The 12574-nt window shown below is 44.7% G+C and overlaps 1 protein-coding gene across 2 annotated transcripts in view; it reads left to right on the top strand.

Annotated features, from left to right (window-relative positions):
- The window catches only part of ARHGAP6 (Rho GTPase activating protein 6), a 2190479-nt gene that overhangs the window by 1403368 nt on the left and 774537 nt on the right, over positions 1-12574 (top strand). For both annotated transcript variants that reach the window (XM_069639186.1, XM_069639187.1), the window contains exon 4: positions 6763-7019. In XM_069639186.1, coding sequence (XP_069495287.1) covers positions 6763-7019 — 257 coding nt within the window. The remainder of the gene's footprint in view (positions 1-6762; positions 7020-12574) is intronic.

The following is a 12574-nucleotide window of genomic DNA, read 5'->3' as shown; positions in this document are numbered from 1 at the left end:
TAAAGAATTAAAAAAAATAAAAAATTTAAAAAAACGGCCAGCCCTTTGCTATCTTATATTCAGTTTAAATGTTCAGGCAAAGGAAGAATGGCCATACATGGCAGACAGTCATCGACACTCCTGTGTTGCGTCTGTTTCTGTTTAAGATTAGTGTCTACACTCTGCCGGTCTTCAAATTGTAACAATCCAACCTTTGATAAAAACCTGGCCAACTGCTATTGTTAGGGCTGTGTTATGCCCCGAGATCAATAGGTTCCAGAAATTTTCCAAAAGCAGCTAATCCACTTTGTCCACAAATTTAAAGAAGTAGCTTGTTCTTATACCCCAGGTCCCCTCACAGTCTCGAAGCAGGTGATTTAGATTTTGCTTGTTTGGATCTGCGCAGATGTTACACAGATTGATAGCATTGCGGTTTTGTCCACTGATGTTTAAAATTTCTCCTGTGTGGATTATATTTAGGCGCGCCCTGAGAAATATATTTCGTGATCCCCAGTTGGGATGCTTTTGTAAGTATTTTGGCAACTGTCCCATTTTTTTGTCCACTATTAGGAAGCTATTCTTGGGTTTAATTTGCTGCATTTTCACTCCTGTTTTGATCCAATCCCTCGCTTCAGTTTTTTTTTTTGCTTTCAAGGGGTTTGCCTTCAAGACTTCTACAGATGAATCGGCTTCAATCAGGATTCGAAAGACTTTTGTTTCCAGGTGTTTAAGTATCGTCGATTTACCCGTTTGCAGCTGTAGCTTTATGTCCTCATACAATGAATTTTTTTGTGGTTCTACAATCAACCTGTAAAGTGAAAGAAGTCTCCAGCCTACTTGTTGCTCCAGGGACTTTAGCCCAAGTTCAAACCTAAGGACAGACATGGGAAGGCATTTTGGCAGGCCTAACGATATTTCCATATCTGTCCTTCCACTTTTTCCCAGTCTAGATCCCAAAGTGTTGGCTTGGACTCTAAGCCATATAAGATTACTGGAATTATTTTGCAACATAATAGAGTTTACGAAGAATCTTTTTCATTTGCGGCACAGCTCTCTCCACCTTTAGCCTTATTTCTTCTTCCATTTTGCTAATTGACGGGAAAGCATATACTACATAGCCCAGATACACTATCTCTTCTGTTCTCAGGATCTCTTCACCTTCGAGGAACCAACCTGCATAGTTGATATGCTTGTTTGAGTGTTTCAGTACTAAAATTTCGATTTCTTCGGATTTACTTGGAGTCCATTTATTTTAGTGTATTCATTTAGACCATTCAATAGATGTTGCAGCCCTACTGTTGTCCTGTCGATGAGGACTATATCGTCCGCATAGGCGAGACAATAAACCTTGGTTGAATTTAGTTTTGGCCTCGCCATTGCCCAGGACTGCAGAAAGGGCCCTAGGTCTGACAGATACAGATTGAAGAAAATGGTGCTCCCAAGCAACCTTGTCTCACTCCTTGCTCAACATTAAATTAGTTGGTGAGATGTCCAGCCTCATTTAGCCGCACCATCAGAGAGGTATCTTTATGTAGTTCAATTAGTATTGACAACAATCTTCTCGGTGCACCTCAGTCTCTCATTTTGGCCCACAGACGTTCCCTGATGACCAGGTCAAAGGCCCTAGAGAAATCAATCCGGGCTCCATATATAGGACCCTCTCCGAACTCTTTTGAATGTTCTGCCAGGAGATTCAGTGTTAGGCCATTTAATGTTGTGGACATACCACTTCTGAAGCCTGTTTGAAATTTAGATAGTAAATTTGTTTTCTTTGCCCAGTCCTCTAGCTGCGTCAAAAGAATTCTCATGAAAATTGTGCTTTCAATGTCGAGGAGGGCGATTGGCCTATAGTTCTCTGGTTGCGAACGGTCGCCCCCCTTGTAAAATGGTATGACGATTGCTTGTTTGCATGAGGAGGGAAACGTTTGACACTCTAGTATTTCATTATAGAGATTGAATAGAAGGTTTGCCCAAGTTTTCAGGTTATTTTTTAGAACCCGATAGGTTAGTCCGTTTGGGCCTGCTGCCTTCGAGGATGTGGCGTTTAGGATTAGTTCTTCTATTAACTTTGTATCATATTTGAGTTCCCACTGCGCAGCTTCCTTCTCACCTCCCGAGGTCTCTGAAGTGTTTTTAAAAATGTTTGTAAGATAGTCTGTCCAACTCTTCTCAGAGACTAGATTACATTGGGTGCTGTTACTGTTTTATTTTTTGCCCATGTTATTTATAATGGACCAAAAGTTACGTGTTATCTTCACACAGAGCTGTGAGAATCTGCTCGTTATCTTGCTGGTGACACAGAATTCTTCTTGATCGTAACCACTGCTTATAGGCTTTTGCAAGCTTGTGTAGCTCTCCTCGTAATTTTATTTGATTTTTTTTATGAGTTTTTTCAATCATCTGCTTTCTCTCCTTAGATTTTTTTTGTATGCCCATGTTTCTTCATCAAATGAATGCTGGTGATGGATTGTTTTTCATGGTGCACCTACACTTGGTGGGTGTACAGCCCAAATGAATTTATTGAAGCATTCAGGCTTACAATTTTCCTTTTGTTAATTTAAGGAGATGAGAGCAAGTTTATCATTTAGTTTCTTCCCCTCTCTTGTATTTTACCAATGTTGATTTCCATATTCTCAGGGTCAGGTCGTGGGCATATTTTTCAGATTGTGCTTTGTTAAAGTCTAAGATGTTTATTTTTATGCAAGCACGATCACTCCCTTCCCCCCCAGATGGTCTCCATAGATATTTCCTTTGCTAGAATTAGCTCGTGACCAGGTAGGTCCTGATGGACTGTCACCTGGAACGGCACAATTTAACATGCTGAGTTCCCATGAGTTCAGATAGTTTACCTATTGCGCTCCAATCTTCGATTGGTTTGCCCATTTTGAGTTTTTCCTGATGCTCTGAGATGATATACATTGGGCATTCAAGTCCTCTGCTATGATCACATTGGCTTCGCCTTGGAACAATGCTATCTTTTCCTTTACTGTGGATAGCAACAAATGGAAATTTTGGAGGTCAATTTGTGCTGGGTTCCAGTACACATTCACTATTATAAGTTGCGACTGTCCCACTATTGAATGTTATCCCACTTTGCATGCGAAAATACCATGCTTTTCACTACATAATAATGTAACATCTTTACTTAATGAGTTATTAACTCCAAGCAGTAGCCCTCCTGACGGCCGACCCTTTGCTTTCTGCGATGCTGGTATTGTAAAAATTGTGAATCCTTCTTATTTGTATGGGATGTGTAGCCAGTTCTCCTGGAGTAGTATAACATCGGCATTAATAAAGAGGGCTTTTTTCATTCTGTTTGTTGTAAATGAGTTGGGGCCAGGAGTGTTCCAGTTTGTGACATTTATTTCGCCTTGCCTAAAGGTTCTGTGACCCCAAGCCTAATTTCTGGAGTACCTGTGTGAGGATCTCAGGAATTGAGGCCAACGTACCAACATTCAAATCCCCACTACTCCCATGGGAGGTCGAGGATACATTTTGATTTATCGCTCCCGTTGCTCTTGGGTTCGACCCGTTGTTTGGGCGGTTCTCACTTTCTTTCTGATTTTTTTCTTCCTCTGGTAATTTTTAGAAAATCTGGCGATTGATTTTTTCTAGCTCTTCTTTTTTTCTTTTTCATTATTTTGCATTGCCTTCCATGCCTTTGTTGATGTAAATTCCACCTCTACTCAGGGAATTTTACATATTCCATGTCTCCTGTCCCGAATAGGAAGAGGTTTGGTATCTTGTTAAAGTAGCCCAGGATTGCCCCCCTACAGAGCGAGGTATGTTGCGGGATCTTGTTCGTTGCCTTAAGCCACAATTTTGGAATTGTGTATTCTTGGTCTTCAAAGTTGCCTGCCGATGGTTGGAACTGGGGGTTCTACACGTGGGGAGCCCTAGGTGGACACTCTTGTGCCAGTTCTTTGTGTTCACCTCCTATTTCCTTTGTTTTGCCTTTTCCATTTTTGCTTTCAGTCAACATGAGTGTAATTGTATTTCCATGTGAAGAACGTTGCAAAAAGATCGGTGCAATTTTTTGGGTTGGTTCAATTACAGGGGCAACATTTTTCTTTAATATGAATATATTCCCTTTCAGAAACATTGGGGCCCATGGGGGTCCCTTTAATGAGAGGCAACTCTTTATGATGTTCTTTCCTCTGTTTTCTTCTGTTTTCTCGGGAGGGCTTATGTGGTTATCAGCCTCTAGCCCTGTGTTCTGTAGCTCTCGTATATAGTTCCTTGATGGGTCTGTTTGAAGCCCCACACTTATGCTGTTTTTCTCTGGATAGTCCGATGCCCCCTGGTTATGGGCTGGAACTGCCACATTTTTTCCAACTTTTCTCTTATCTGCCTGAATCATTGTGAGTTTTTTGTTTTTTGTGACTCCTTTTGTTCCCTTATTAGTTGAGCGGCACCTTTTACCACTCTGTTTGCTTTCTTGCAGGTCTTCCTCTATTGTAGTTATGTTCTCTTTGTTTGTTTGCTCGTCACAATTCATAGTTTTCCCTTTTTGTTTGTTTATTAGATTTTTCTTTTGATTTTTTCTAAGAGCAATTGGGAATGCAGTTGTGCATTTCCTTCTGGCTTCTTTTTTCCTTGCTTTCCTCCTCCCCTTTGAAAGTTGTTTACCGGCCTCTGTCCACTCTGGAGTCAGCACATTCTGGTTTTGTAGCAAGTCGCCTTGCTCAATTATTTGAGGCTCAGTTGTTTCGTCCTCCATTTCTTCCACAACGTGCGCCAGTCTTCTGAATGCCCCTAAAACAGATTCCGAGAGGAGGGTATCATCAAAACAATTGTTGTCATTCTCCTCTGTTATATGCTCTTCTATAACCCCATTGTTTTCTGTCTTCTGGATCTTAAGTAGGGATAGAATTTCTAAAAGCAAACCATTTTGCTTAGCTTCGTCTTTTTTTATCTTCAAGGGTCCTTTGAATTGCTGATAAGTCCAGGCCTTGGTTTGCTAGTTCAACCCTCAGCTCTTTCAGAGATGGAGTAATAACTGTGTTAATTGTTGTAGTTAATCCCATTATGGGTGGTTCTATGCTAGCTGTCTCTCTGGTCAATTCCAGCAAAGTTCCAGCCTACAGTTGTATCTCAGATTTAAGATGTTCAAAAACTGTAACCAGAGAGTTTAATACAAAGTTTAGGGCTGAGAGGGTTGCAGCACTTGCTTGGTTTGTGTCCCCTTCCTTTGATGTTTGTTACCAGTCTTGACTTGCTTCCATAGTTTCATTATTCAGTTGTTTTCCAGTGTTTTGTACTTGTGCAGGTGTCATCTCACAGAGAGCTTCCTCCAATACTATATCCTCTATGGCGCTTCCAGCAGAATTGTCTCTTTGTATAGCCGCTAGATGTAGAAGATTGTGGTTAGGTGGGGGCTCTTGTTTTCCATTATTAGGTATTTCCAGGATCTCACTTTGGAGATCATTCAGACTTTTCGTTCGTTTTTTTCCCACCAAAAAGTTTTTCTATTTTTTTGGGGATTTTTTTAGTCGTGGTGGTGTATTCCAAACCACGCTTCCAAAGATGTAGAATATCAGAGGATGTGTTGTTTTTATCTGGTCGCCCTGTGTGCACCTGCGCTATTGTTATTATGGCTGGTGTCACTTTTGGGGTGGGAACACTGCATGGTGTAGATTGTAGACCTTGGATTTCTATCTCCTCTGTATATGATCCATCCCATTCTGGGCATCTTCGGTCATCTAGAAGAACCTTGCTGCTCAACTTCATTTTTCTTATTATTTTTTTTAACTTTTTTATCTCTTCCCCCAGTATCTGTCTTCGTTTCCGCTAACTTTTTTCTTCAGGTCACTTTTGTTTACAGTCCTATCAACCGGGTGATTTGATGTTTGTTTTTTCGATGCATTTTATTTTTGTGTCAACACTCCTTGCTGCAGCTGTCGATTTGATAGTATAACAAAGGTTTGCCTTCAGGATATAGAGGGCTAGTCCTTATTAGCAGTACCTGTCTTCAGATGATCAAATGTTCTGCCTGTATCCTGGTCACTTTTATTAACTGTTATTTAATGCTGTATTGCTTTTTGTAGGTGCGTTGTGGTGTTAGATAGCCCTATTTCCATCTAATAATAGCAACAGCCTTTATCCAGTATGCACACAGTGTTCTTTTTTTTTTTAAACTCGCTGTGGTGGCGGTTTCAATACAACAGCGGGACAAGCCCAATCTTATCTACTGTTCGCAGTTTGTTGGTATGACTTCCCTCAGGACTCCTCCCAGCTCCAAACAGTCTCACAACAGTCCAAGATACTGCACGTCGCCCTTGTCACAGCGCCAGGCTTTTCGCCGCAAGGGTGATGTGCACTGGCTTTTGTGATGCACTTCCTGTTCATGTGATCTGTTACGTTATCCGAGAACGGGAAGGACTTTGATTAAAGGGATAGGGCCCTGTTCAGAGCAGCTCCAATTGCCGCAATCCTTCACAGTTCAAAATGTAGGAGCTGTCCTAGCTCTCTCTGCCGGGTGTTTGTGTTGGTGTATCCCAGCTCCACAGTCTCACAACAGTCCAAGATACTGCATGTCGCCCTTGTCACCGCGCCGGTTGCTTGAGCTATATACATTCCCAAGCACGCAGTTATGAGACTCAAAAGTAGCTCTTGGTCACTGTTAGTGCCTTTGTAAGCTACGAGGAGGAGCTTACCAGATCTCAGGAAATGTGATTACTGCACTGGATTTAAAATGAACAATCACATAATATGACATTGCATTGAACCTTCTGAAAACATTTGTCTATATTTAAACTTTTTTTTTCGATGTTATTTTTTCAGAATCATTACCACAGGCTTTTGGAATGTCTCTGTCTCAGGTAATAGCCAACGACCGAGCACAAAAGCTAAAGCATGATTCTCAGAAGGAGGAGCAAAAAGAAGTGGCTGACTTTGTGGCATCTATTTTACCATTTGGGACCAGGCGATCAAACAAGGAACTCTCAAGCAGTAATTCATCTCTAAGCTCAACCTCAGAAACTCCCAATGAATCCACCTCTCCCAACACACCAGAGCCAGCTCCGCGTGCACGGAGACGGGTGAGTGGTCCTGGAGAAGTCAAACACTTTGAAGTTGGCTTAATAGCTTGTGTTCTAACCCCACACGTGCTTTGAATGATCAACTCAGTATTTTTGTATGGATACTGTTAAAAGGTGGTTTGGTTATGGTATTATTATTGCTATTCTAATTTCTGGAAACCTTGTAGTCTTCTCCTAAATCGACAATAGATAAGGGTGTGCGGCGTGCCTGTACAGGATTATGAGTTGATTAGCATCTGGTTGAGGTTTTATCGGCTCTTGTGATTCAAACCTGCTCTTTGTTGAATAGGCTAATGGAAATCGATATGGCAGCTTGGAAATTAGTGTCAAGGTTTTTCACCTGTGGTTCTGTGATCACAGTAGAGGGAATTGACCACCCTTGTGTAGGACAGCGCTACCTGATCCTGACCCTCTGGGCATTATTATGTGGGAGGATCACATGAGGGCAGGTGCAGGTCAGGAAGAATGGAAAAATACTATAACTTCCGTAGTGATTGTACCATATTGATGACCTATTGTAAAGTTGAAAATCCTGAAATTGGAGTGAATCAGAACATTAGGGACTTCAAGTCCCATAATGCCCCAAGTACTGATAAGAGGAACTCAGAGGCACAGAACGGCCATATGCAGTCTAGTGGTTCTGATGACCCACACCTGAGTGGGACATTTAAATAAAGCTGATTTGGGTGCAGGCCATCAGGGCATATAGTGGAGGCAGTAGTTTTTTGAAGGTTCAGGAGACTGAGATTCAGCTGATTTGAAGGAGAGACGCCATCTTAAAGCTGTGGCAGAAGTCAGGAATCCTGTGAATTGAAGAGGGTGCGCAGCAGGAAGCGGTAAAGAAACTGGATGCCCGGAGTGAGAGAGAGGCTCTCCCAGTTCTGCGTACTGCTCCAGTGTGTGCCGATCACCGGAGTGCAATGGGAGCGAAGTGGCTCCAACTGCGGAGGCACGAAGCACTGAAACATTGCTGGAGCTGTCAAATGCCTGGTTTTCCCCGCTGAGAGCAGGAACTCGAGCAGTGGGTCCGGAGGAGAAGCCTGAGAAGACCTGTGAGTTGGCCTTGCTTAGGTGACCCCTGGGCGCTTCTAACACGCCGGCTCAGAGGAATATTTTTGAATACCCAACTGATCTTGAATGCCGAATTTATGAGTTTTTACCATATTTACCCCCAGCTCAAAGCTGGGGGTAATGCTGTGTTTTGCTTTTCGGGACACGTGTAGGGACCCCAAAACCTTTTTTTTAAACAATTTTTATTATTTTTATTAACAACACTCCAAACATTACAAACATTGAGGACATTCGCATATGAGCTTTGCATCGTTATATATACACATATAAAGCGTCACCATCCTCCCCTCTCCTGCTCCCTTAATTCGAGCCCCTGCTTCAATGCCACCAGCATACGTATCTCCGGACTTGTCTTCCTCATTAATCCCCCTCGTATCATCTTCCCTAAGTTCGGCCTGGGAGGGTCCTACCATCGTGGCCACCAATTGTCTCCACACTATCAGGGGTCCCGCTTCTTCCTCCACTCCCCTACTGATTGCTTCATACCAAGCTGCCGTTTCTGCATCTGCCCACTTCAGGAGGTCAGCCCACAACGTCTCTATTCTGGGTCGTTGGGCTGCCTTCCAGCCCATTGCGATTCTCCGTTTGGCCAGGATGTAAGCCAGGTCTTTCATCTTACTGATGTGCTTCAGGTTGCGTTGTCTGGCAAAACCCCTCAGCATGCATGCCCTAACTGAATCCACCTCCAGTGTGATCCCTTTTTCGGCCAGGCATAGCTTAACCTCTGTCCAGAATCTGCTCACCTCCAGGCAAGACAAAAACATGTGTATCATCCCAGCTTCCACCTCCCTGCACCTTGGGCATTTCTGTGTCACTGAACTTCAAAAACCTGGAAATTTTGCTAGGGGTCCTATGTGCCCTATGGGTGACATATAACTGGATCTGCTATAGCCTCGCGTTTCGGGACACCTTCTTGTGGTACCTTTGTGCCCTATCCCATTGTCCATCCAGCATAGGTTCTCCCACCTCCTCCTCCCAGACTCGCCTCAGTTGGAGTAACTCCTTGCCCACCCTAGTCATCGATAGTTCATATATGCGGAATATTTTGTGCCCCCCTCCAAAATATTATACAACGTCTCAATGACCATGTCAGGTTGCTCCGCTAGCACTGCCTCAGGCCACCTTTCTCGCACCCGTATGATAATTCTTGTGCAGGTGATATATTGGCCTTTGTGTACGCCGGTGTTCTCCATTAATCTCGGGAAATCTAGTACCTCCCCCTCTTGCCGTCTCAGAGGGTCGCAAGGCCCATCGTTTCCCAGTATCTGCGGATCCATTTCATCATCTGCGAGTCCTCCCCACATAGCACCACTAACGGCACCTGCGGGGAGCATGGGGTCGGGTATCCCACTATTTACCACACTTTGCTCCATATCTTCCAGCCCAGTTCCAGCAGTCCCGCCCTTCCTTGCAACTTAGATTTTGGCAGCCACACCACTTCTCTTAGAAAAAAGGGGGTGGTGTCCTTACACAACAGATTGGCTTCAGCCGTCTCTTCTTCGGACAACCACCTGGCCAAATACTGGCACTGTCCCGGCAGGTAGTATATCTCGAAGATCGGTAGGTTAATGCCCCCCCTGTCACACGAGTTTAGCAGTTTCCACAGGGCCACCCTGTTCCTAGAGTTATGCCATATGAAGCCCCTGCATAAGCTGTGGAGTTTCACGAAAAAGCGTTTGGGGAGCATGTGCGGGATGTTCGTAAAAAAGTGTAGCAACATCGGCAGGACCACCATCTTAATCAATGCCGCCCTACTCACCATGGCCAGGGGTATCTTGGACCAGAACCCCATGCTATTCTTAATGCCTTCCACTGCCCTTTCCGTGTTGTATTTGTGTTCCTCCGCGGCCATGTGGTATATATCAATTCCCAAGTATCGGTATGTTCTGGTCTGCCAGGATATCGGCAAGACCGGTAGGTTCCTATGCGGTGCCCACCTATATCTACCCAAAGGGAACATGCTTGATTTCTTGGGGTTTACCGCTATGCCCGAGAGGGTGGAGTAGCGTTCCATCACCTCCAGGACATATTGTAGGTTTTCTTCTGGGAAGCGCAAGTATAGCAGTATGTCATTGGCGTACAATGATATCAGGTGCGATCCTCCCTTCGTGAGGATCCCTATCTCCCCATACTGTTGTCTGAGGCAGAGTGCCAATGGTTCTAGAGCAAGGATGTACAGCATGGGCAACCAGGGGCAGCCCTGTCTAGTGCCCCTAGTAAGTTGCCATTTGTCTGAGATTATTGCGCCAGTTTTGACCCTGGCGATTGGAGAGCTATATACCATTTTGACCCACCTCAGGTACCCGGGCCCCATCCCATATTCTTTCAAAGCCGCTAACAACCACGGCCATCTCACGGAGTCGAAGGCCTTAATGGCATCCAACGAAACTATTGCCATTTCGCCTTCTCTGTCTGTTCAATAATGAGGTAGAGTCTCCTATGATTGTCTTTCATATTCCTACCTTGAACGTAGCCTGTTTGATTGGGGTGTATAAGTTTGCCAATAACTTGTTTGAGCCTGTTTGCCAGCGCTGCTGTGATGATCTTGCTGTCTTGGTTGAGCATAGATGGGGGTCTGTATGACCCACAATCCATGCTTGGCTTGCCCGGTTTTAGAAGCGGAATGATCACTGCCTCCCTCAGGGACTCTGGCAGCCTCCTTCGTTGAAGCGCTTCATTTTCGATAGCAAGCAGCGGGGGGAGTACCTCCTGCTTGTCTGTTTTGTAAAAATCACTTGGGAGCCGTCCGACCCCAGAGCCTTACACGTGGGCAGGTGCTCAATCACTATCTCAAATTCTTCTAATGTGATGGGGGCGTCAAGGTCCTCCCATTCCTCATCGCTCAATTTGGGTAATCCTATGTCTTCCAGTGTTTCCTGGATCTCCTCTCCCATCTCCTCCCCCGTGTCATTATAAAGGCGTTTATAGAATCTGAGGAACCCCTCGTTAACTCCCTCCTGGGAGTCCCAGGTCTGGCCTTCTTCCCCCTTTAACTCCCTGACCACTGGTCGTGGTGTCTCATTTTTGTATAACCAAGTTAGCAGCCTTCCCGGTTTGTCTCCCCCTGCATGTTGCCTTTCGATATATTTTTTATAGTTCAATTTACATAGTCTGTCCCAGTGCTATCTGCTAGTTTGTTGTAGTAGGTTCACCCGCGCAGCGTCCTCCTGTGAGGTGCTCCCCCTCTGCATCATTTCTTCCAGCTCCTTCTCTGTCTCCTGTAGCTCTCACTCTATGCTCCCATGGAGCCCTCTGGATTTAGATACGGCTGCACCCCGAACTACCACCTTGAACGCCTCCCATAAGGTTCCTTCTGACTGCACACTCCCTGTGTTAATATCAAAGTACTCAATAATCGCCTCCCTAAGGTCCTCACGGAATCTCGAGTCCTGCAGGGCCTCGGCTCTGAGCTTCCAAGTCGGGATTCTCGCTTTGGGGGGCTGGTTCCTCCACTCCAAGACCAGGGGGGAGTGGTCCGATAGTATTCTAGCCTTGGATTCTGAGCCTGTCATTTCCCCTACCAACTCCGAGGCAACAAACATATAATCCAATCTTGTGTGCAGATTGTGTGGGGCCGCGTCCGGGTGCAGCCGTCTCCAGATATCCTGTAGTTCAAAATCTCTCAGCAGGGCCTGTAATACTTTTGCAGCCGGGGTGGCCCTATCTAGTTTACTATCTGACCTGTCCATTTTGGGTTGTAACGTACAGTTAAAATCCCCTCTCCATAAAATCGCTCCGCCCAGTAGGGGGCGACCCCAACACTACTTGCCCTATTACACAGACCCCAAAAAAATCTTGGACTCAGGTAGGCAATAAAACAAATACAAACTAATACTTAGAATATAAACGTCTCGTTACAGGCCTTTTATTCACAAACAATATAAACACACAAACACCTAAAACATAAAATATAGTTGGTTATACTAAAACAAAAAAGTGTACATTACCGTCAACATAGTTGCAGAGGAAAGCTTCATCTCGGCCACCTCAACACTGCACAGTCCCACGGCAGGTAGGCATAGAGATCACACGTGCTAACAGGGGTCTGGAGTGGAGCGTCCTCCCTCTCGGCGAGACTTCATCACCCAGGGTTCCAATTCTCTCTATCTTTTCCATGAGGAATACCCCTCCTATTTATGGGGAGATCCCTGCCCCTTCATGGTTACCAGACTGCCTCCAGCTGACGGACAGACAGCAAGCAATGGGAGCAAAGAGTGGAAATTTCAGTCAGAAGTGGAAAAACTCAGCTTCTCTCCCTCGCACTCGTTCTTAGCACCACTTATCACTGCACCTGCATAGCTCTGACTCCCTTTTTGGCTCATCCCTCATCAGACAATACAACAACTATCCTCCATAGTTAGCTCATCTGACATTATGTAACCTTGCAACCGTTGCAGAATTCATGTTTGCTTACTGAACCACAGAAATGTAGGCTTTCATTGCGGTAATGGAAGTGAATGTCCAAAATGGCTGCGCACCAGCGC

Source organism: Ambystoma mexicanum, chromosome 7q (assembly GCF_040938575.1).
Source record: "Ambystoma mexicanum isolate Mex_15411 chromosome 7q, UKY_AmexF1_1, whole genome shotgun sequence".
In the NCBI taxonomy this organism is placed as follows: Eukaryota; Metazoa; Chordata; class Amphibia; order Caudata; family Ambystomatidae; genus Ambystoma; species Ambystoma mexicanum.
Note: the sequence above shows the minus strand (reverse complement) of the source record. Positions and strands in the feature narration are given on the sequence as shown.